The sequence below is a fragment of the Diospyros lotus genome, unplaced genomic scaffold (genome assembly GCF_014633365.1).
Source record: "Diospyros lotus cultivar Yz01 unplaced genomic scaffold, ASM1463336v1 superscaf1, whole genome shotgun sequence".
Lineage (NCBI taxonomy): Eukaryota > Viridiplantae > Streptophyta > Magnoliopsida > Ericales > Ebenaceae > Diospyros > Diospyros lotus.
In genome coordinates this window covers 3257927-3283392 of record NW_026267104.1, presented here as the reverse complement: position 1 = coordinate 3283392, position 25466 = coordinate 3257927, and the positions used below count along the sequence as shown (strand labels likewise).

Genomic DNA, 25466 nt, shown 5'->3' with positions numbered 1-25466 from the left:
TGTAAAGATACATTTTTTTCCACACCCATTTCAAGTTGAATGCAAATCCCTTGTGTATAATAATAGACATAAGATAAAAAAAAAAAACACACAAAATTTGGGTCTATTAACATGCTTAATTAGTAACTCTTATTAATCCTCTTTCTTTCTTTCTTTGCTAGTGTGCATTGTGAATTTGTAATCTTTGAGTTTGATGATGAACTAAAACTAAACAATATTCTAAATATATAACAAAGGCATGGGAATTACAAATTAATTGTAATTGGGTGGAATGGGAGGAGGAAAAAAAAAAGAACAAACAATGACGATTGATTGATAATTAGAGACATTGGGCAATGAACAATCAAAATGAAAGGAAGGCTTTAATTAATTAGCAAAAAACAACCAATAATACCACCCACCCTTGTTAAAATATGGTCCTCTCATCCTCTTTCAAACCCTAGAAGAAGAACAAAAATAAATAAATAAAAAAAGAAGAAGCAAAAAGACATATTAATCACACAAAAAAATTTCAAGTATTAGAAGTTCAATCGAATTCAAACCTCGCGTGTGTTACAAATCAAACTACACACAGTTACGGATATGGTTTATGAGTGGTGACTCGTCGAATCGTGTCGATCATCGCCTCCGTGATGCGAATGCGAGCCGCTCGCTTGAGATTCCGATACGCCGGCCGGCCGGTAGGAATTTAATCCCGCCAGTAATCCGAAGTGTGCTTCATTCATGCCGCCGCCCGCTCCTCCTCCTCCGCCGCTGCCAATTCCGGTGCCCAATTGCTGGCTGGGCAGTAGGGCGACGGGAGTCGGAAAATTCATGAAATGTAAGCCGCTGGACATGGTGGCGGCTCGATACAAACCGCTGTTCGTTACTGAATTTGGAAACGTCCAAATCGGGTCGCCGCTCATGACTTGATTGGTGGAATTGGCGACCATCCAAAAATTCGCTGGAATTGAGGCGTGGCTCGCCGGCATGGCGCCGGTGCTCGACTGTAACAAGTAGTTGCCCATTTGGTGCTGCGTCGAGAGCTCCTCGGCCCGGCGTTTCCGGCTCATGCTCTCCTCCGGCTCCGACAACTCCAAAGATGTCGTATTGTTGTCTCGCAGCTCTGGTTTGGCTTGTAACATAGGGTTAGGGTTTGTTGATTGAAAATTGAGAAGCGTTGAAGAGGAAGTATCGGGCGAAGATGATAAGCCGATTCCAGGGAATAAGGTTCGGCGTTGGGGAAGGGAGAAATTAGGGTTGAAGTAGGAAGATGATCGGAGCTGGGAAGGGACGGACATGGAGGAGCCGGAGCTGCGGAGGGAGATGTTGAGGGAGGTGAAGTTGGCAGGGATGGTGCCGGTGCCGGTGGCTGCGATGACGGCGGGCTCGGCCTGCTGGAGGAGCCACTCGATGGTTTCGCCGTCGGACTTATGGCCTAGCTCGCGGGTTAGCTGGAAGACCCTGGCGGCGCAGAGGGCAGGCATGCGGATGCGGCGGCCGCGGCCGTCGACCTTGGTGTGGCGGTCCTTGGTGGAGGTCCGCTTGGGCGGCGGCTTCTTCGAAGTCTCGGCGGAGATCTGGAGGCTCCGGTTGGCGCCGGAGCTGGAGCAGGCTTCTTCTTCCTTCTTCTCGAGCAACTGGAATGGAAAGTTTGGCCGGTGAAGATGATCATCACCTCCTTCCATGATCACATGAAGAAGCTCTCTCTCTCTCTCTGTGGAAGTTCTTTTTATGAGAAATAGTGATGGGAACTTAATTTAATCTCTGGTGGGTCTATGACAATCACCCTCTTTCTAAAACGCAAAGATACACTTTCTCTCTCTATATCTATATATCTATATCATGGCACTGCAATTCCTTTCACATTCGAAGGGTTTTGTAGAGAGAGAGAGAGAGAGAGAGAGAGAGAGAGGATAAGGGAGGAGGACAAGCTTTAAGCAACAAAGATAATGAGTGAGAATTATAGGGTGAGCTTTAAAAAAGCAAGCATTTTTAACAAAACAAAACAAAAGAAAATGCTTTTATGATCAATGGGGAGAGCTCCTTTTTGAATAAATTTTAGAGAATGGGAGGGTACAATTGCAAAATCGGGTGATTTTGTATTTCCTTTTATTGAATCTTTGGAGAAGGGGGGGGGTTCTTTTTATTGTGGTTGGACAGGCCCTTTGGTTCAGAGTCCACGTGAGGTTCTCTTTTTGATCATTCAATCCATAAAGACAATGGTGGCCGAGGAGGGTCCAATCCCAAGTCAAAAAATTGAGAGACTTAGAAAGGAAAGATTGATCCAAGGCCATGGAGAGCTAACATAGCTAGCTAGCCAGCCCGTGGGTCCCTTTTCTCATTCATGTAATCATTTTCCCTTCGCCTTTGGCCCCTTTCCCCTTTGCCTTGGTGGAGGAGGGTTGGCAACTTCGGGATTCCTCATGTTTATTTGCCTTTCCCCTTTAATTTCCCCACTTTTTCTAGGGTTAGGGTTTCTCAATTTTCTCAATCTCCCACTTCCATCCCCACCTGGTTTTTTTATTTCTTAAAATTTAGCTCGTGTGTACGTGTGTGTGGGGGGTGGGGTTTACGGCCGATTATATTACCAAAAGATGAGGTGTGACAAGTGTTTGGTATATGAAATTTGATCAATTCTTTTTCCATCTTTTTCACTGCTAGCTATTATGTTTATATCCACTGTTACTTGCAAATGAGCATCCAAGTGTATTGTTTTGTTATATAATAGCAAAAATTTGATAGATAATTAAAGTTTAGCACTCGCTTGCGAGTTATATATATATATATATATAGTTTTGAAGCTAATTATAACATAGGTGGATTGATGATCTTTCCCTTCTTGTTGGAAATAATTTTAGTTTGTAGCCTGTAGAACATCACATAATCATGTTAGTAGTTAGATGGCATTAGGGAATGATGTATATTTGTCAACTAAGTAGAGGCTTATCCTATAACTAAAATTGTTCAAATCATTACCAACTTGTAGATTAAGTTATTAGCACAATCATGTGATGTTCTTTGGACTAAATTAAAAAATTTGGCTGCAATTGTTATTGGTAATATACCTCAATTAGTTAAGCTAATTGAGCCTCGTAGGAGCACGCGGCTCATCACTTTGGGTATTTTTATTTGAATAAATTAGGAACTTGATCACCTATAATTAAAAATAAATAATATGAAGCTTTTTTTTTTTAATCTATCTATCCCCTTTCGGATATCATGGCATAAGAAATGCTATAAGTACTGCATGGCTTGCCACTCTGTAAAGAAGCCAAATTTCAATTACTTGTTTAACTATGCCAGAGTACAAAGGCATTGATATCTATTGCCCAGCTCTCTACTGTTTGTGATGCATACATGACTAAATTTTTCATCAATATCATTATGAAGAAGATGTAGAAACATAAAAGCGTACCTCATCTTCTACTGGAATTTGCCAGCTATCTTTCTATACAAATTAATTAAAGCATATCTGTGTGTGTCTGTGTGTGTATACCTTGTAATATTAGATATACTTCCCCTCTAAATATATGTGAAAGTCTGGAAATTTACTTCCTAATTAATGCCATATTAATTCCTTATAAAAAAATATTTTAACTTATTTTCCATCTCGTAATTTTTGAATTTAAAATTAAACATCGAATCAGAGATTTGATCAGATACACAGAAAACGTTTGCTTCCGCCACCCACCATCCACCATCAGAATTAAGTTATAGAAATGAACCTAATGAGCATTATAGATGCATAATTAATCAGTCTATGCAAATTAACTTTAGGGATTGTATGAATTCTGGAAGTGAAAGGGGACTTTAGTTAATTGATCACTGCAAATGTTTTGCCTCCAAAAAACATTAACAAGTAGACAATGCGCAGATAAAATAGATTTGGAATGTTGCAGCAGCAGAACCAGAAACATTTTTTGTACAAGCACATGCACTTTGATGACAATGCAATTGCTGCACATATATATATAATTAAAGTTGTGAGTATATTATATACGCTTAGTAGCACGACTCCAATGATCTTTATTAACAAAAAGTTACGCACAAAAAGGTAATCCTTAGGCATAAACTAATATTTGATTCAAAACTTAATTTGCATTTGTAGCGGCTAGCTACCACAACTTTAATCTTAATTATGTTTAGGTCAATGGGATATCTGATCCCGGTCCTTCTTGGTCATTCCCTCCAAGCAAGAAAGTCTTTTGAAATTAGGTCACGGAAAAAGAAACATATGACCTATATAGGAGACGTCACATGTGAAAAATTTGATTTTTACATAACTAATCGTCAGTTTTTTTTTTTTGTTGTCAAATCACAAAGAACTAATAAAAAAAACGACAATTCTTAGACTCTCTTTGGAGAGAATCATAGCCCGCACATCTTCCCCAAAGAGGTGTGTTAACCCTAGCTAGCTCTGGCATTGCTCTAACGCACCAAATCTAGCATCTGTTCCCTCATTTTCTATCTTGATTTCATTATTTACCTTCTCTCCTCCCTTTTTGCTTACCCTTTCCATAATCTTTCTCATCCTCCAAATCCTAAATCACTCAACAGCCTCTATTTCCCCAATCCTTTATATCTTTGTTTTCTTTTGCCTCGTTACATATACCTCCCTATAGTGACCTACAAGTCCCTTTGGTAGCGATTAGAAGGCCTCCTTGCTTAGTATATTTGTATGACTTGAGTGTCTCCTTGTTCGGTGTTCGCCTAACTCTCTCTCCTTGTTTGTTGTTGCATGATAATTCTGATTGTTTCTCATGCTGAATGGTTTTGCCATTGATTAGGTCATGGCATCACGGACAAGGCTTGTAAGCTCTTAGCCTTCTCTTTTTCAACAAATGGTTAATTGCCCCTCTGGCCCCTCTCTTACTCCTAGCATTCTTGAAGGTTGGCATGCCTTTATTTTTGTTTTTGCTCCTATGTCAAGTCGTTTAGATTTAGTTTTAGCTTTAGGGCTTCTATTTTTTTTTTATTTAATGTGTGTATGTATTTGGGGATGTGTCCTTTAGTTTTAAGCTCTTTTGTTCTCTATATTGGCTTTATAAGTCTTTGGTTCCTTTCTCGCAAATTATTGGAGAAACATGTCAAATGATTTTAATTGTTTCACGACCCTTTTGAGTCTCCTTAATTTCACCGAGTCTCTTAAGATTATTGAAAATCTTTTTATCTGTAATAGATTTTCCTCTCTAGCATGCTTTTCCCACGCTTTCTCGGTTTTGGCCTTAGATGATGGTTTTATTTCTTTTGTTTTGAGCCCATATATATATCCCTTTCTCTTTTACTTTGTTCGGTCTTGCTTGTATTGCTCTAGCCCTCCCAATCCATAATTTCTCTATTGATCTTCAGCTTAATTTCCAATTTAGTAAAAAAAAAAAAAAAAATTCACAAACTTAAGAAAGAACTACGCTGAGGTCTTCGGGCATTTTATTTCATGTTGTATATATTCAGCCTAATTTGAGCTTTTGTTTCTCTAGTAATTAATTACTCTACTCATAGAAAGGGAAGAAAACAATAGCTTAATTAAATAGTCCCTTCATTGTATGGACATTTTATGGATTCTTGTGGGGGACTTTTATGTATCATCTGGCTTGACACGGCATTTTCAAAATCTTGATCATCAGCTCGGTGAGAGTAAACTTTCAATTCATAAGCAAGCTGTGGTTTCTTCTCCCACACTTAAAAATTTGCTCTTTAGAATTAAAGTAACGATATCAATGATGCACTGGAAGCTATCATATATACTTTCTCTAGATATTAGTTTGCAGAAGATTCGTTTCTTTCTGTCATGATTAATTTCTTTCTTTCTTTATTTTTTTTTTAGTTTGTCTTCTAATTTGTTTAGATTTCTTTGTAATGCCCGCTCAACTTTACAGGTTGCAGAATAATATGTATATATATATATATGTATGTATGTATATACATAATGTTTGTCCTCTAGTCTATGTTGCATCAGTTAGTCTTAGGAAATCATGTTTGACCAAACCAACAGCTAGAATTAATTTTCTCGTTTGGTAAGTGAGAAATTATACAGCCGTGCAGTAGAAGCAGCATTCCTTCAGGATGAAGCAGTTTCAATCACCATTAATGAAGACAGTACTAGTGGTAAGACAAGAAACACACACACACACACACGATGGAATCATTAAGCCATGTTTGGCCTATCTAATGAACTTGTTTATCATCAAAATTAACATGTACGTTGTCCTGGCATTAGGGCTCGTTTCATATGACCAAATTATTATTATTATTATTAGGGCAAATTCTAGTGGTGATTCTGATATCCATCCTTGTTTTGTGGGGGGAGGGTTGGGGTCTTGTTTGGTTGTTAACTTTCATGAGTGTTCCAGATTGCAACTTTTTCAGGCATAAAAAAGCAGCCTCTACCCAATTGACAGTACACTTTAAATCATAGCATTTACCAGAGTTGTTGTTGTTGAATGTGCAGAATCAACATAAAGGGCCTCTTGGACCAAACCCAAAACTTCCTCATCATCTCTAATTTACTTCTTTTTGCTCCATCTGCAAAACATCTCAATTATACATAAATATATATATGATGAAATGTGCATGATTAATTAATTAAGCAAATTAAAACCCTCCTTCTCTCACTACTAGTTAATTGAATTAATGTACAAAACCCTAGTTAAACTTTTTCGTGATGGAATGTGTCGACTAATTAGTCCAGGCCAAAGAATTGCACAGTGTGATTGCTGAAAGGAGCTAATGAATTGAGTGGGGATCCAACCAATTGCATGCCCCATTTGAAGGCTCAAGGTGGCAGCATCATGGACCCATTGCCAAGAAACTGGTGAGTGAGGGGCTTGCCAATTGTGTTGCCAGTTTCTGAGACCACAGGATGTGGCCTCATATGAAGCTGAGGAAGACAGCTCGCCCATCAAATCTACTCAAGGACTTTGCTGCTGTCTTTTTTTTTTTAATCAATGAGAGTACAATTACTATTTTTCGAACATGAACTAATAAATTTATCAAGCATTCATAATCATGCCGCTAGATAAACACACAAAATCCATATGTGGGCTCATATCCTATGGAAGTTATCCCGGGTCACAGAAAATTATAATTTATAATACTATAGCTTCTCGTCCCTAGGTGGGCGCTTAGCGTTTTTTTGTTGTCTTTTGACACTGGGATTCAAGAGTTTTGGCACAGCCAGCTTGGACATTACTTAACAGCTGCCAGCAGAGTTTGTTCCTATTCTCTGCCATCTTTACTTTTCAACCACAAAACTGGAAAAAAGAAGACAGAGACAAAGACACACACAAGCAAATTATGTGACAGTAGCAAGCAACAGATATATGAATTGAAGCAATATTCATAAACATGAACTTTGATGAGCAGTCTTATCATTGTAGCTCTACCAAGAAACATAAGGTAAGGCTTGTTTTAATTTGAATGTGGGCATAGGAACCCTCCTTGCATTAATATTGCAACAATGGATTTTTTAGGCGCAACAATAGATTTTGGACCAAAGAGACTAAGGAGAAGCCTTGTAGTTTTAAAGTTCAACAATGTCGGCAATTGGGTTTTAACTTATTTTCATGTTAAGCCCAGTTGGCTAACAACCATGCCTTGACCTAATCACACTTATATTTGTTAATAACATCCGCGATTTGGCCAATGTGTATAATCACAATGATATATAGAAATGTTGTCTGATCATCTTTGGAGATTTTGGGCCAATTGGACATATATAGTTTCAAAAATTGTTCTATGATTCTAAAATCAGGTAAATACAATAAAAAAAAACTTGCTCCATAAATTGAGTTCACAAAGTTGGTTCATTTTAAGCGTCAGATCTCAAATTAATTTAATTTTATAATATAATAAAATAAGTTTTCATTTATTTAAAAAGCCATTACCACACTAAGCTAATTAATGTTTACGAATTTTAGGGAAAAAAATAAAACCATAACAACCTTTGTTTCTCTAGGTAATTGGATTAGTAGGTTCAAAATATGTAAATTAAATTATTTATATGATAATAATTTTTATAATTTAAATGGTTGGATATTAAACTATTTTCCAAATAAACATTTTATTTAATAACAAATAAAAAGAAAAAGGCAGGAGACAGACAGTTGGAATCTTATCCCTCTTGGTGGGAGGACCTAGGGCTGACGTCATGTCAAAATAATTGAGGGGAAAACTGGCAGTTGAGTCACATCAAGCTCCAACTCGCCCCTTACCTTCCCCACTCGCGTCCCGATATTCCACGCGCTTGTCCTGCTCCCGCAAAAACGCAACGCTCCTCCCCGGCGCGTCTGAGGATCAGTTGTCCGAGACAGGCGTCGGTGGCGGGGCTAATAAAATAATATTTCAAGGCCGATATTCGATAAGGCGATGAGACGCCGAATGGTCTCCACGCGCCACTGGCTGCGTGGGTGGATTGCCACGGTTTGAATGTTTCCCAATAATTTAGCACCATGCATTTGCTTCAAAAAGAGGCTCCAATCAATAAATCTACCTCTTAATTACGAGCAAATCAGACTATATATTTTTTGTCCCAAGGCCCTACCGCCCAGCGATTCATGGCGTTCTTATATTTGTGGTGTATTTGTTTTTGATTTTTGGCCACTCCTTAATTTACCTCCCTTCTTGTTGAAATTGTGAGGTAGAGCCGTGAAAACGCTTGTGACGAGGTATTATTTAAAAAAATTAAATTATATTTTTGTAATTTTTGATAATAAAAGTTTTGAGATCAAGTATATTTTATTTTTAGTATTTTAATATAATGTGGTACTACCTAAAATTACAAGAATACCCCTACGTATTAGTGGCCTCGCTCGCCACGTGGATTGTCCAAAAGGCTGACAGGGCAAGTCAACAATCTGGTGTGGAGTTCGAAAGATCCGGGCCAGACCGCGAGACCCGTTCCATCTTGACTGGGGTCCTCGGGAGTCTTGCCCACCCATCTCGGGTTTTATCTCGGGTACCTGAAAGTGGGGCGGCCTATAAAAAACAGAGATCCTCATCAAGTATAAAAAGCTCTCTAGCTCATACATTTATGATTACTTGTATTTATTCTATTAATTTGAGCGTCAAAGTCCACCCCGGGTATCTTAGTCCCACCACTCCGTTGTCTTGCAGGTTTTATCATCGAGGTCCGACATCACCAAGTCCGAGGTTCTATTCCCGAGATCCATTCGCAGAGGTGGCACGTGGTGGTCGGTCTCAAAAATTATAATCATTTGGCGCCCACCGTGGGGCCGACGTCCAAACTCGCCAGCCTCTTCTTTCCTACCTCGCACTTTGAACTCCCACCCCTCATCTCGGACCTCAATCTTTCCACAAGTGTCAAACAACTTTTGCTCCTCATCATAACTAAGTACATGGCTCTCTGAAGAGACGTGACTCGTAGCCAAGCTAGTGCCAATCTAGAGGCCCCACCATAGGGGGAGAATCCACCACCTCCGGCCAATCCAATTCCAGAGGATCGACTCACCAGGCTAAAAAATCAGGTCCAACAGTTAACTGAGTTCTTGACTGGTTATCTACATCAGAATGAACAACATCGTTTGCATGTGCCCTCTCAGCGGGAGGAGCACCAGTCACCTTCTCCTACTCAAGAGCCTCGTCAATCCCGCCAGTCGGGCCAGGAAATCCATTCCTCTGAGGCGGCAAGATCTACTTCGATCTTTCCCCTCACGAGAAGAAGGGACTTCGTAGCAAAGGCGATTGTGTTTCCTGGAGAGGCACTTCCAGGAACTCAAGAGGGGAAATGAATAGTTGTCTCATCTCGGCTCTGACCAACCCCTGAGAAAGCGCTAAGGTGCAACTTGGATTTGATGGATGAGCTCCGAGACCTGGCGCGAATTAGACAAGCCGCGTATAATCAGTGCATTGCTAGCTAGATACTACAATCGATGAGTTCACACTAGGAGTTTCATGCCAGGAGATCTTGTACTGCGACGATTCAACGTGAGTCATCCTCGGGACGCGAATAAACTAACTCCAAACTGGGAAAGACCGTACCAGGTGGTGGAATCCTTAAGTCCGGAGGCATATCGACTAGAAGACATGGAAGGCAAGCCCTTGAAGCATACCGGGAATGTGTAAAACATAAGAAAGTTTTATCAACGAGTAGGGGAATTTCCCGAACCTCTTTGTACTTTTTTTACGACTAATGGCAAGATTTCGGATTCTCTCCATCTAATAGCAATCTCACAAAGGAAAACACTTCGCCAAAGAAAAATCCAAGGGTCACGAGCCCTAGGCCGTCCCCAAAGATGGACTAATGGCCACGAAAAAACTCATCCAAGGATACAAGCCTTAAGCCGTCCCCAAAGTGGACTAATGGCTAAAGAAAAACTCTAGCCCAACACCCTCCTCCGCGAGGGAGTGGCTAAAATCCAAGGGTCACGAGCACTAGACCGTCCCCAAGCCGAAGAACAGACTAATGGCCAGAAGAAACTCAACACCCTCATTCGCGTGGAAATGACAACAATCCAAGGGTCAAGTGCCCTAGACTGTCCCCAAAGGTGGACTAATGGTCACAGAAAAACACATCCAAGAGTCATGAGCCTTAGACCGTCTCCAAAAGTGGACTAATGGCCGTGAAAAAACTCATCCAAGGGCCACGAGCCCTAGGCCATCACCAAAGATGGACTAATGGCCACGAAAAAACTCTTCCAAGGGCCACGAGCCCTAGGCTGTCCCCAAATGTGGACTAATGGCCACGAAAAACTCATCACTCATCCAAGGCCCACGAGCCCTAGGTTGTCCCCAAATGTGGACTAATGACCACGGAAAAACTCATCTAAGGGCCACAAGCCCTAGGCCATCCCCAAATGTGGACTAATGGCCAAAGAAAAACTCTAGCCTAACAACTTCCTCCACAAGTGGCTAAAATCCAAGGGTCACGAGCCCTAGGTCGTCCACAAGTCGAAAGTGGACTAATAGCCAGAAAAAAGTCAAAGCCCAACAGCCCTCTTTCGCGTCGGAGTGGCGACAATCTAAGGGTCAAGTGCCCTAGGTTGTCCACAAGCCGAAGATGGACTAATGGCCAGAAGAAACTCAACACCCTTTTTCCCGTGGGAGTGACAACAATCTAAGGGTCAAGTGCCATAGGCCGTCCCCAAAGGTGAACTAATGGCAAAAAAAAAACTCTAGTCCAACACCCTCCACCGCGAGGGAGTGACTAAAATCCAAGGGTTATGAGCCCTAGGTCATCCACAAGCCGAAGATGGACTAATTGTCGGAAGAAACTCAACACCCTCTTTCGCGTGGGAGTGACAACAATCCAAGGATCAAGTGCCCTAGGTCGTCTCCAAATGTGGACTAATGGCCAAGGTAAAACTCTAACACAACACCCTCCTCCGCAAGAGAGTGGAAAAAATCCAAGGGTCACGTGTCTTAGGCCGTTTACAAGCCGAAGGTGGATTAATGGCAAAAAAAAAATTCAGAGCCGAACACTTTCCTTCGTGTAGGAGTGATGACAATCCAAGAGTCAAGTGCCCTAGGCCGTCCATAAACCGAAGATGGACTAATGGCTAGAAGAAACTTAACACCCTCATTTGCGGGGGAGTGACAACAATCCAAGGGTTAAGTGCCATAGGCCATCCACAAGCTGAAGGTGGACTAATGGCCAATGAAAAAATTCAGAGCCCAACACTCTCATTCGCATAAGAGTGATAAAAATTCAAGAGTCAAGTGTCCTAGGTCGTCCACAAGCCGAATATGGACTAATGGTTGACCAGGGGAAATCTCAACCTGACCAAAAGATATCCCAACATGATTAGCCAGACCAAGAGATCCCAACCTGACCAGGGGAAATCCCAACTTGACCAGGGGAAATCCCAACCTGACCAGAGGATATCCCAACCTGATCAGCCAGACCAAGGGATCTCAGCCTGACCAGGGGAAATCCCAACCTGACAAGAGGATATCCCAACCTGATCAGCCAGACTAAGGGATCCTAGCCTGACTAGGGGAAATCCCAACCTGAGCAGAGGATAGGGGTGTTCAAAAAAATCGGTGGACTGTGAAAACTGCTCGCACCGAACCACACGATTTTTTTAAAGAGGCGATTTGGTGCGGTTTGGAAAACCTCCAAACTGCGGTTTCGCAGTTTGAAGGTTAGCGGTTCAGTTTCAAACGAAATCGCCTGATTATACTTTAATTATATTAAAATATATATATATAATATAAATATAAATTATAAAATGAGAAACGCGGCGGGGGAGGGGGTGTTTAACCCACTAACCCTAAATCCCCAAATCACTTATCTCTCCCCCTCTTCCTCTGTCGGCATCGGTGACGCACCCCTCGCCGCACCAAGTCTCTCACCGACAGACCCATGCCCCTGCCGGTCGTCGTTGCCACGCACTTGGCCCTAACTTACCCGCTGCACACAGATACCGACTGAGGCGAGAGCGACGAAGTTTGCGATGAACCGACCCATCCTCCCACCAGCCACCGCTGCCACCCACATGGACTTGACCCACCCGCCGCACCCAAACACCGACCGAAGCGAGAGCAACGAACTGACCCCCGCCGCCTGCTGCACCAAACTAGCTCATGACGCCATTTTGATCAAGGTACTACAATATCTTGACTAAAATGAGATGAGTTCGAAGCTTTTATTATTTGGAGTAAATCTTAGTCAATGAGCGTGTGTGGAAGTTTGGTGATGGTGAACTAGATTGAGAGTTGTTGCATTTCCAATAAACTGTGGAAATCGAACCGCACTGCACCGCAATCTGCAGTGCGGTTCGGTGTGGTTTCTCCTCACCAAGTTAGACCAGTCGGTTTGCTTATAGGTGCAAACTGCATGTGCGGTTCGTCGAATTTTCTTAGCCCAAAATCGGTCAGACCAAACTGTGTACACCTCTACCAGAGGATATCCCAGCCTGATCGATCAGCCAAACCAGGGAATCCCAACCTGACCAGCCTTGTTGCTTCATTATCTTACAGGCTACATCCCCACAAACAGGGCCAGGCATAACCAAGTCCGAAATGCAGGCTACAGATCCGAGGCCAAGAATACCCAAGTTCGAAGCTTCTACTCTCGAGGTTCATTTGTCGAGGCGACACATGGTGGCTGGTCTCACAAATAATCAACATTTGTCGAGCTAAAACTACTCTTATGCACATTAGGAAAAATCTACAGTCAAATAACCTTAGAAATTAAGCTATTCCTTAACCTAGCGTGATTTTTAGCTCAGCTCAAGAAGTGGGGGGCAAGTGATGTGGCACTACCTAAAATTACAAGAATATCCCTACGCACTAGTATACTCGCTCGCCACATGAATTGCCCAAAAGGCTGACACGTGGCAAGTCAATAATCTGGTGCGGAGTCCGAAAGATCCAGGCCAGACTGCGAGACTCGTTCCATCTTGATCGGGGTCCTCGGGAGTCGTGCCCACCCATCTCGGGTACCTGAAAGCGGGCCTGCCTATAAAAAACAGAGATCCTCATCAGGTATAAAAAGCTCTCTAACTCTTACATTTATGATTACCTACATTTACTCTACTAATTTAAGAGTCAGAATCCACCCGGGGACCCTAGCCCCGCCACTCCGTTGTCTTGTAGGTTCTATCATCGAGATCTGATATCACCAAGTCCGAGGTTCTATTCCCGAGGTCCATTCGCAGAGGTGACACGTGGTGGTGGGTCCCAAAAACCATCATCATAATATTTTTGTTAATTAATAAAATATTTAATATTAAAAACAAAATATATTAATTACAGATTAATACGTTAGCAAAACTCTTTTAATAAAAATGAATTCTAATAGCATTATTAACATCTTAGAATTGTTCAAATTAGGTATAAAAATTGGTTTAAAGGGTAAGATTTAGTCACTTTTGTGACAAAGAGATTATATGCATTGATCATTTATAATTAAAAGGTTAAGAGTCATAAAAGTATTTTTTATAAAGTAAGGATAAGATTTAAGTATAAAAGTAATCATTAAAAAGAATACAAAGAGATCCAATTGACAATAAGGTCTTGTTTCTTAATAATTAGAATGTTAGATATTTGAATTGTAAAACTGATATATTTTTTCAAAATAATAATAGTAATATATATGACATTAACGTTAATTAACTTTAATTATTATATTAAAACTACCTTGTTAAATCCTTTCAATCTTAACATAATTTGATGATCATTCATATTTGCACCTATTTTGATTTTTGAATAAATATATATAATTAATCAATTTGAACATTCTAATATGATTATATAGACCTTTCCCAATTTATAGCCTATCTCGATATAAAGATAATTAAATTAAAAGTTAAAATTATAATTTTAAGATTGTCATTCTTACGCTGTTTTTCGTCACTCGTATTTTCAATTTTGATAAAAGAGATAAATTATAGACGAAAATCTTATCTTATTGTGCATAAGGAATCGAACTCGCGATTTATTGATGTGAACCTCAATTTATCTTAATTTAATCATTTCTCGGGTCCCAGAGGGGTTAAATTTATAATCTTGTATTATTCTTAAAGTGGTGAATTCAAATTTCAATTAAATTATACCATACTTATTAATTTAAATAAAGTGACGGGTGACAAAGAAAATGTGAAAAACGAGGGATAAGACACTCCAAGGTTGTAACTGTCAGAGCCCACTGACAAAAGTCATTTTCTACGACTTTTTTTCCCACAACAGAAAAGAAAAAGAAAAGAGCCGTTAAAATAATAATAATAATAATAATAATAAGATACCACCTAAGTACAGACGTCTACCTTATCCACCCAAAGGTTTACAAACCCAATTGAATCCCACCAAGTAAGCATGAAATGACAACCAAACCCATACATCCCCTCTTTTATCTATATTTCCACAAATATATTGCATGCATGGCAAAATTATTTGTCCTCCAAATCTATGCACTTTTCATGCGTTACCTTATTCTTCCCAAATTTTCATGCAAAATTATTAAATTAAAAAAAAAAGAAAATACGTAGCTAATAATATATTTTTCATTTTTCAAGCTAGAAAAAAGAACCATCTTAACTAAAAAAAAATAGATGGATGAAATATTATCTTAACTAATTAGAACTAAAAATTTCATTTTAATACAATTTGTTACTTTAATCGGATGGGTTTACCTAGAAAAATAAAAATGTGACGGGTTCTAATTAATTAATTTAGTAGAGATTTTATTTGTTTTTGTTTTTATTTTTGTTGGGTGTGTACATACATACATACATACATATATATATAAACTGGAGGTGCAACTTCTAAATTAAATCTTGAATTAATGTTTGAGGGTGCTTTTGCCAAAAAATTACAAATTAATGTAGATTCTGCATTTCATATAATCTCCTCATGCTGTGTAAACAACTGGAGGTGCAACTTCAGAATTTCTCAGCTGCTTGACGCTAGGCACATGGCAAGCAGCAGCAACATCAGCAACCCAGTCCCAGCAGGGGACGTCCTTCAACATGTATTTTCCCCTAGCTCAGTTTAGGACGGAAGAAGCAAGTGGACAGCCATGGAAGAGAGAAAGTCATAGCAGCATGAAAATTGCAGAGTGTGAACCAAGAAATAATCCATGCATGTATATCAAGCTACACACACACACACACATATAAAAAGCACAACAAATTGTAATCTATAATGGTCAACCGTATATATTGTGGTTCCATTACTGTTACTTACATGTATTTCCTTCATCCAATATCTCTGCAATCTGCCCAGCCAAAAGTATTGCATGGACAAACTAATGGTCTAATGCCTGAAACAAGAAATTTAACTTTTAAGAATTTGAGTTCCAAACTTGCAAAAATTTCCTCTTTATGAAGAAGAAAGGGTCAGGGGACCCTACATAAAGGGATAAAGGACTACTTACAGCTGAAAGAATCCAACCAACAATCGAAAAGGTCGGCTGTCCAGTACTCCGGAGCTTTTGTGTGAACCGGCAAGGGCATCGGGGCTGGGACCATCCCACCACTGCCCCATGGCAAGGCCTGGTGGTGCAACGGCGGCGCCACCACGTATTGGGGTGGCGGAAATGCATGGTATTGATTTGGGCAGAAATATTATTGACGTGGATGATGATCGCAATTAATGTGGTGGCAGCATGGGTGCAAATCCTGCAATGAGCTGAGAAGGAAATTAATGGAAAAGAAAGATGGGAAAGAAAATGGGGTGAGGCTTCTGAAAACAAATCAGAAAATTAAAATGGTCAGCTACAATGATTTAATACGAAATATATATATATATATATATACGATTGAGAGCCGTAATTATAATTAAGTGTTAAATGAAAATAAACTTCTATATGAACTTATTGAATATGCATATATAGCATTAACCATCTGGACGTTGTTGTCTTTGTGGTGTTTGAACAAAGTGCAGAGAGATGGTAGGTAGGGTTGATAAAAGGGCTAACTTCAATATAAACACCATTCTGGATTTTATATATGTTTTGTTGGCTGTTTTCATATCTGATTAATCTATATATATCAAGAATGCATACAGGTCAGATAAAGATTAGATAATTTATATGGTCTTAATTTGGTGGAGTGGGGACTTGGGGTATTTAATTTAATATTTTTTTAGTCTCAGGTGATATTACATAATAAAAAACTGATACTCTTAATACAAATATTTATAGAAAAATATTGTATTAAAAACCTCCCGAAAAGATGTGAACCTTAGTGGTAGTTTCGTTATGAATTTCAACTATGGGGCTGATCCCTCTTCCTCCTCCACTCTTGGGTTGGGCCCAATATGTTTATATTTTCTTTTGGGTTCCAGCCCAATGCCTCATAACCATTTACTCCTCCCCAGTAGGCCTGCTTACTCTTACGATTGTCAACACTGACCCCTGCCGATCGATTGGTAGCATCATTCTCCTCTGCGGATCTCCCTTGTGTACCTTTCTGCTACTTTAGAACCAATACACACACACACACACACACACATTTCATCAACCAACAAAAATTCAACATATCAAACCTGTTGTTTGTAATGCAGATGCAGAAGCAAATTCCAGCTCCTGCCATCGTTGCATTCCTTCAGCAAATTCCATGCATGAATGCTTGAGGTTGATGATAAATGACAATATATTAATAATAATATAATAATTATTAACATAGTAATTAGAATTTATTTTCATTTTTGTTACCGATCTTGATTTGATGGAGAGAAGGAGAAACGCTTGACATTAAAACAGCAGAAGACTTATGCAAGGGATATTAATTTGATTTTCGAATCATAATTATCATCATAAAGCCAATTTGAGCATACCTTCAATGCAGCAGAAAGGAGCCAGACTTTTAATATTTATTCACCATTAAAAAAAAAAATAACTTCAGGATTTGTTTGGAGAATAATGAAATGGAATCGAATGGAAAAGAGTGGCTGCAATGTATAATATTTTTCTCTTTTGTTTAGGAGAGTGACGAATAGAAAACAGTATTAAATATTTTCCCCCAACAGAAGAGAGGCCCCTGATATAAAAGAATATTAAGTAATAAAAACCCATTACTAGAAAGACAGTGTGATCAAGTCAGACAAGTTTAAAATTTTAAGAAGCTATTAAAATTAAAATTAAAATTATCAAGCTCAACACAAAATTTAAGTTTTTCTTCCACTCTTCCCCAAATTTAGGAGAGAAAAAATAAAGCTTTTGAAGAAAATAGGTAAAAACAGAAAAAAAATCCATATTTGTTATCATTCATTTACTATTAAGGAGAATTAATTCTTCTTCGTTCATTCCCATTCCATCCCCCATCCCCTCTGCCAAATGCAATGTTAGGAACGGAAATCTGCACAAGCAAGGAGCCACATCTTACCACCCAAAAGTACATAACCTTACCAGTTAGAAGGCTAAAGACCCTCCTCATTCATCAAAGCAACTTCCATCCCCAGTGAGGACAAAGACAGAGCCACACATAACCTTGTAAAAGACACATCATAAGTGTTGCCTTTGATGAAGAAGAAACAGAAGGATCCAATAAACTTTATATCTGACAACTATGGGAAATGCCGGCTGGCTACCACCCAGCCATTCAGGTCTTTCACAAATCTCCAAAAACGGCCTTTACATAAGCGATCACAGAGAAATCTAGGTATCATCTTGCTCCTCATCATCTTCACCATCTTGCTCCTCATCATCCTCTTCAGAGCCATCACCGCCTTTTCCCTGCCAGAAAGCAAGGGATTGTCAGACAAAGCAGCTAAAACCCAATAAGCCAGCCTGCCCGGGATTCCTCTAGCAAGATTCTCTCACATGGTTCAAATATTAATCAGGTAGGATGGCCAACATCATGCAGAGTCTTACAACAAATTCCATTCTAGAACTCGTTAGGCATGGAAAAACCAAGCTCTAGATGAAATATTAAGTGAATTGGCTGCTAAAGCAACTCGGACTTTCTATGTATATAGAGGCATTACAAATTTACTGCACGCAGTTTTCCGATTTAGTTAACAGTGCTAGAACTTAGGGTGTGTTTGATAGCATGGAAATTCTATGGAAAATGTCTCATCCAAGGAATCAGATTTTATTTTTGTTGTTTGATACACTACATTTTCCATGGAATTGAATTCCACGGTACAACTATTAAAGCATCATTTGGCCTCTTTTTCATGGAAAATTCCATCCAAGGGGGAAGTGGTTTTTGTTTTCCATGCAAGTTGAAAAATGTTTTCTTTTCCAACTAAATGCTATCAAACACACCTTTATGGTGTGTATGGAAATGCAAATATAGTTTCAGCCCCATCTAATACTTCACTTGTAACAAGAAATGTTCTATAGAAGAGAGACTCTGGTTGAATGTAAACAAGCCCCATAATGAGATACTACAGGGGTGACACCCTTGCAAGTGAAAAAATAGATGGTGAAAATGAGAATGAAAAGTGAACGTCAACACAGGTTTTTTGTGTGCTTAAAATTATGAAAACTTTTGGAAAAGTTCTTAAAATAAAAATAGGTAGTCAAACAGAGTTTTTTTTTTTTTTTCACAAAATTTTGAACATGGAAGTGCAATCAAAAGGGCCCTATCCTAAACTTGTATATTTTTAAGTTTATAGTCTCATTTCATATAATAGATCTACTCCAAAGGGGGCTACCAGTCCAAGCCTGAATTCATCACCAAGATTTAAAGAGATAATTTAGTCTCACAGATGAACCAATACAATCGCAAAAACAGATATATACAAGTCTACCTTTCATCTGTTGCTTAGATGTGTACCTTGCCTTTATTTTGATGACATAAAAAGCTAAAGCCAGTTCACTAGCAAACTCTTCAAACTTGTCCAACTAAATGCCACATTTCCTCACTATAAGCGCATTTCTCCGGAAAGAATACAGGAAAATAAAGAATTGAACCTATTGACCAACAACTGTCAACCTCAAACCTCATAATTGATTAGAGTACTTTCCACTAACCAGTCGAATATAACTATGCACTTTGACAATATTAAGGACACAAGTAGAAACCAAGAAAAAGGAAAAAGAAACGAGTACAGGAAAGCTCAGATTGAGAAAAGAGAACCAGCAATGGGCAATAAATCTATTTCTTAAATCTGTTCAAAGAAACGAGTACAGGAAAGCTCAGATTGAGAAAAGAGAACCAGCAATGGGCAAAATCTATTTCTTAAATCTGTTCAAAGATTTTGTTTATAGTTCTTCTACAGACACTCCCAAGGCTCTTTATCCAGTATCTTAGAAAGCGCTGAAATATGCATATTCAATTTCACCACCTCAAATTAGCCATAATGTATACTTACAAAAAAAAAAAAAGAAGTTATAATGTATGGATCATGGGTTCAGCTAACGCCAAGTTCTAAGTATCAGAACTTAATCATTTTCGTTGCTAATAATTCTGTAGTTGATATATTATAAAAGGAATATAGTTCCCACACGAAAGCACTTCTACATAGTTCCAACACGGCAATAAGTAGGGTTGCATCAATCCTATGATCCAAAAGAGATCTTATGCTCAGAGGACAAAATCATAACTTTAAGAGCACAAGCCAAAGCTTCAAGATTCCCTCTCCTGAGAGTACGATTAGTTATCAAAAGTTAATTTTCTTCTTCCTTTCCTGAACAATCGCCTCCTAATGACTCCTAAGCTTTCTTATACATCTAGGAAGTTCCAAATTTCACTTATGCATCCCCCAACTAATTTCTCCAAAAAGAACCTCCTTCCTAAGGTACCAGATGCTCATTTGCACTTGACCTTGTGATAAAGTAAATCACATTGTACAAGTTCTACTAGCACATCATAGGAACAAGCAAAGCCAGAGCCATATTGGAAAAGACGTCATGACAATACAAATAGATCATAGTCTAACAAAAAGTACACAAGGCCACTAGAATCTTTGTTTACCTCGTTATCACCTTCTTCCTCATGAAAATCGACCTCATCAGCCTCCTATTCAAGTCATGTATAACCATTAGATCATCCTTCCTATTAGGTCATCCTTCTGCTTCTCCTTTTTGGGGACTGGTGTGTGTGTGTGTGTGTTTTTTTTTTTTTTTTTTTTTTTGGGGGGGGGGGGGGGGGGGGGCAGGGCAAGTAAGCTACCCTAGAAACATAATTGTTTTAATGAAAGAGAAACAGTGAAGGAAAAGAAGTTACGTTGTGGAAATAAGCCAAAGGATTGGGCCATAAATCCTCCTTGATTAACTCTGCAACCTGCATGAGTGAAATCATATCATAAAAGATAAGAGCAGGGCCTCCAATTTGAAGTTATTTATAAAATTTGTCAAACACCTAGATTACCTCATCTTGAATCTCATCCATATCATCTTTCTGCTCAATTTCGCTGAACCATGTAAAGAAGCTGCATTCACAAAAATCAATGGAATAAGGAATTCAACTAATACATTAGCACACCCCTCGGGTAGTACTAAAATACAGTCCATGGTGCTATATGATTAGTACTGCTACATACTTTCTTCCCATATGAAACTTAAAGCAGCCAACACAGTTTTTAGTTATCTAAATAAAATTAGGAAAAAAAATCAAAGAAAGGCTAGAGATGTCACATTGAAAATGTCAAAATCTTGATATAGTCGTTGACCCCATTTCCTGACAACTTAAAAATTTTGGTCAAGTGATAAGTCAACATGATATTATTCGTTTCAGGAAATTGTGGGTTCAAATCTTGTTAGTGCACCCTAGTTTGTTCAGGCACACATGTTCCCTTACAAGTGATGAAAAGCTTGATACATATTGTTGGTCCTTCCAAATAACTTAAAACTTCTTCAGATAGTATTGTGATCAACAATTTAACAGGAAAACAGTTTGCAACAGAAATAAGGTATATCTATCACTAGAACAGTTATCTTGAATGTTCTACCACATGTTTTCCTTTTTGAAAGGAAATCTCACCACAAATATCATTCATTGCAGAGAAAATAGCACAATGTGATCCTCATTTAGTTAATTGAAAAATGATAAGACAAATTCATTCAATATCAGCACATTTAAATACCAATTTGAGCATTTTTAACATGAAATCAACTATGAACCTCATTTCATTTCCATGGTGCAAAATAGAGATCATCCTATCAGTTAAGTTTCAATAACCAATTTCTCTAATACAAATATCACCACTATAACTATATAAATGGTGAAGAATCATCTACTGAAACTAGGGAGAAAACATAAAACAAACCAGAAATCGTCAAATGCCACTAAGGCATAATTCAAAACTAAAGATTGAGGAAAGTACCTTTCATCAGCACGAGACCTCTTGCCCCCTTTCTTTTCATGAACTACTCCGTTAGGAATGCCCTTCAAAAGTTAATAGTGTTTGGTATTTAAGAGAGAGTAGACATGAAAAAAATGAAATATATATGGCTATTACCATGCCCTTTTTCCACTTAATTGGCGTTGCAGTAATTTTTGTTGTTCCTTCGTCAAGGAAGGCGAAAGTCTTTGTGAGCTTTGAGTCCTCAAAGTATGGGTTAGGATTAAAATGCTGCCAAATAAAAAAGAATAATAGTTACAGTTGTTAAAATTTAGCACCAGCCAGCCAACAGGAGGGCCTTAATCCTACAATAGAAGTTTAGAAAGGCCCCTATAAATTTGCTGAAAAAAACTAAGAAGGGGAGAAGACACAAGACTTACAAAAGTGATGGAGTATCCTGACTTCACATCTTTAAAATCCTCCACTTCAATGGAACTTAAATATTTAAATATCTAGAAACAGGGAATTCCAAAGTCAATTCAAGTTACAAGACAATATAGTATAAAATGTCATACACAAACAATGATATCAAATGACAATTGAGAATAATCATCATAACGGGCCTCATTAATACAACGAGCATTATCAAAAGGTAAAGACTTTAATCCTCATGAAATTACTGTGACTTTGCACAATAATCCAGACCTTCTGGTCTTCTTCACTCAAAAGGTCACCAAGAGCAGGATGACTTAAGAACTGCATAGAAGAAAGGATTGATCAGTTGAATAAAAAATTAGTATAAGAAGAAGCAATATAGACAATAGCAAGTTATTGTTTTTGAAATAAGAAAAAGATAGGGATAGAACACTAACAGCAGTTAACCAAAAGTCTCCAATTGTTTTGATAATATCATTCCGCTTCTCATAGATAGGCTTGCGGATCTCATTGTACTTCTGCTCAACTTCCAATACCTTATCACTTGCCTCTTCATTTATCTAAAATTAAAAAAGGAAAAGCAAAGAAAAAGATAACAAAATTAGGTTGCAAATCCATGTTCTTCTTTTTATGCATGTTGATAATATATGATCATTTCCAGTCACTCATCAATATTCCATCTTATAGCACAACTACACAAAGAATTCTTCATGATAGAATGTCCTTTGGGCTATTTTCCTGGTATTCAAGTTATTCATGACTCAATCAAAAATTCATCTTTGTCAGTCCGCATATGCATTGGATGTCTTGTACATTTCTGCTTCCCCCTGTCAACCAGGTTCCAAGAGGTCATGACCCATCCCAAATCGGTAGGTCAATAGTGAGGTCCTGCGTATATTACTTGGTTCCATAAACTAATATGTCACTTTAGCTAGCACAAGGGTGAGGACTTGTTACAAGTGGTATTAGATGCAACCTAAGACCACTATAAAGTCAGTGCAGCTCATGAAAATGTTTTGAGACTGATTTGGGTCAGATTGAGATATAAATTTCTAGCTTGGCAAGTGACATTTAAAAGGAGGGGAGTTTGCCATGACCCAATCACGCATTGTTAGTTTATTGGAGAGGTCTTGGATATATTAATTGGTCTCATGAACCCATAAATCACCCTCGAGTAACACTTTTGGGTGACCACCCATGGTGTTGCATAAGATGTCTATGAGTGATAGTGCTTCTCACTTTCATCCTTTTAAGTATCATTAAGTCGCAGGAGCTTTAGTAATGTACTCCGACGCAGCTTGAAATTGCCTACTCGGTAACACATTGTTGTGCAAATATATGCATCATCCTACTTAAGTCCATTAGCCTACAACTAAAAGGGTTAAATGTGCTATTGATTATGGTTTTTCTCTCACTCAAGGTTCTCTTTCCCTCCAAACATTTTGTGATTCCAATTGGGTAGAAAACCCACATGATCATTGTTTGATCAGTGGCTATGGAGTGTTTCATGTTAGTTCCTTGATCTCTAGGAGTGCAAAGAAACAACAGGTGATTTCAAGGTCAACCACTGAGGCTACATATAGGTCTATGGCCCTTGTCAAAACCAAACTCTTTTGGATTAGTGTGCTAATGAAAGAGTTCAGTATACCTTTAGCATTGCCTCCTATTTTGTGGCGTGCTAATGTCAGTGCTTCATTAACCTCCAATAAAGTGTTCCACTGGGTTAAGCACTCTGAAATCAATTACCATTTTATTTGTGAGAATATGCTCAAGTATCCCAATTTGGTTCTCTCCTACAGTGAGCCAGGCTTGCTAATGTGCTTACTATAGGGCTTCAAAATTCCTAAGTTTCTTACCTATGATCCAAGCTAATGGTATGCCTTCCAGGATTATACTTGTTGGGGAATAAAATGACATTCCATAACAAAATAGAGGTGTTAATTTTAACCCACTTATTCCGGTTGACATCTTACCAATACATACCACTCACAACCACATCAAATATATGTTTGATAAAATCCGGAAATAGAAAAAATTTCAAGTAACAATATATATTTAAAATAGCAAGCATTCTCACACTCCAGATTCAAATAAGGAACGTGTGGCAGGAAAAGAAAATGAATCTATGTAAAAGTAATTTGGGAGGAGATTTGCAAAGGAGGAGATCATGGTGCAAGAATTGCTGTCAAGGTTAGGAGAAAATTGGTCAAGCATAGAAATCATACGCCATGATCTGTTGTCAAGCCATGTCCAGGCAACATAGAGCTAAGCTCGTCAAAAAAAAAAGGCATTCTTTTGTGGTGGTTATAATCTTTCAGGCATTCAGAGGTCAGATCACAGGGGGCTTGCCAACACTGCACATTGGACCTATTGTTTCAGGAACTTGATAACAAGCATATCTAACCGCACTGCACTGCCTTTCCTTGTACAAGCTACAAATCGATTACAAAGAAGAACTTGATAGGGTGTTCAAGATAAAAAAGCATACGCACATCAATTACAAAAACCGTACAGTTTGAAAACAGTGGAACGCAATACGTATACAGGAGCCTCATGTGGAAAAAAAAATGCTCTGTTCACTGTTAGGTTGCTAACAACGCAGTGCGCACAGACGCGCAAAAGCTCATTCGGTCCAAGCAAGACTGCGCATACTCTCTTTTACTTAAAAACCTAAAGAACGAGAGAAATTCCGATGTCTCTTTCACAAATACATTTCGTCACGTCTTTATCCTGTTTTCTCAGAAACCAAACAACGGGAGATCGATACATGCATAAAGAAAACTAGGAGAGAGAGAGAGAGAGAGTCATATACTTTCTCAAGCTGGTCTTGAATCTCCTGCAATTTGTCCATGTAGACACCAAAGTCTCCATGAATATGCTCTGCATTTTCGACTCCAACCTTCAGTTTCTTCCCCGTGTCTCCCGCCATCTCAGCAAGGCCACAGGCAAAAGAGATACAGAATGCACCTTCGAGGAGAGGAGGGCGCAAAATAGGCTAGGGTTTTACTTTTGTTGCCGATACAAAAGAGAAACCAAGCGAGGAAGAGGAGGAGGAGGAGGAGCGTTAGGGTTCGGTCGCCGAGACGCGAGAGCTAAGAGTCTGCCGGAACCGCCCGCTGGGGAGAGTCCATCTATAAAACGAATGATAACGCGCCACGATTGAGGACGATGGACGTTGCTCACAGCTGGAGGACCACGTGGTGGTTAAATGGTCGCCCTGTTCACCAGTCGACAGTGCCTCGAGCATTGATAAATGCAACATTTGGCATCGTAATTTTATATTTTATTGCAAAAATTTAATTAAAGAATTATATGCAATAGCTGAAATTTTCATGTAGATAGACTTTAAATTTGTGCTTTTTAAAAAAAATATAAAAAAGCATATCATATTATTATTATTATTATTATTATTAAATATC

At 38.8% G+C, this 25466-nt stretch overlaps 2 protein-coding genes across 3 annotated transcripts; both read right to left on the bottom strand.

Moving 5' to 3' along the window:
* Window positions 1-349: 349 nt before the first annotated feature.
* Window positions 350-1897, bottom strand: LOC127792813 (transcription factor TCP15-like). Its single transcript, XM_052323413.1, has 2 exons — window positions 543-1897; window positions 350-439 (listed from the first exon to the last, which is right to left on the bottom strand). Exon 1 carries the CDS (start codon window positions 1665-1667, stop codon window positions 588-590), a length of 1080 nt encoding a protein of 359 aa, XP_052179373.1. The 5' UTR covers window positions 1668-1897; the 3' UTR covers window positions 350-439; window positions 543-587.
* Window positions 1898-17739: 15842 nt separating this feature from the next.
* On the bottom strand, window positions 17740-25241 carry LOC127793217 (NAP1-related protein 2-like). 2 transcript variants are annotated; one of them, XM_052324020.1, is made up of 10 exons: window positions 24860-25238; window positions 22485-22607; window positions 22318-22368; window positions 22053-22124; window positions 21790-21903; window positions 21655-21716; window positions 20700-20760; window positions 20556-20612; window positions 20304-20348; window positions 17740-18115 (listed from the first exon to the last, which is right to left on the bottom strand). In XM_052324020.1, exons 1-10 carry the CDS (start codon window positions 24974-24976, stop codon window positions 18038-18040), a joined length of 780 nt encoding a protein of 259 aa, XP_052179980.1. In that variant the 5' UTR covers window positions 24977-25238; the 3' UTR covers window positions 17740-18037. The 2 variants fall into 2 exon arrangements, with proteins under 2 accessions (XP_052179980.1, XP_052179981.1); XM_052324021.1 differs by lacking the exon at window positions 20304-20348 and having other exon boundaries at window positions 24860-25241.
* Window positions 25242-25466: the final 225 nt, after the last annotated feature.

Bases quoted from the DNA above. Each gene is read 5' to 3' on its own strand.
- LOC127792813 (XM_052323413.1), bottom strand. From the start codon at position 1,667: ATGGAAGGAGGTGATGATCATCTTCACCGGCCAAACTTTCCATTCCAG.
- LOC127793217 (XM_052324020.1), bottom strand. From the start codon at position 24,976: ATGGCGGGAGACACGGGGAAGAAACTGAAGGTTGGAGTCGAAAATGCA. The intron at 21,717-21,789 runs GTAATAGCCATA...TAACTTTTGAAG, and splicing joins TTAAGTGGAAAAAGGGCATG to GGCATTCCTAACGGAGTAGT. The intron at 20,349-20,555 runs GTAACTTCTTTT...TGACTTGAATAG, and splicing joins CTTTGGCTTATTTCCACAAC to GAGGCTGATGAGGTCGATTT.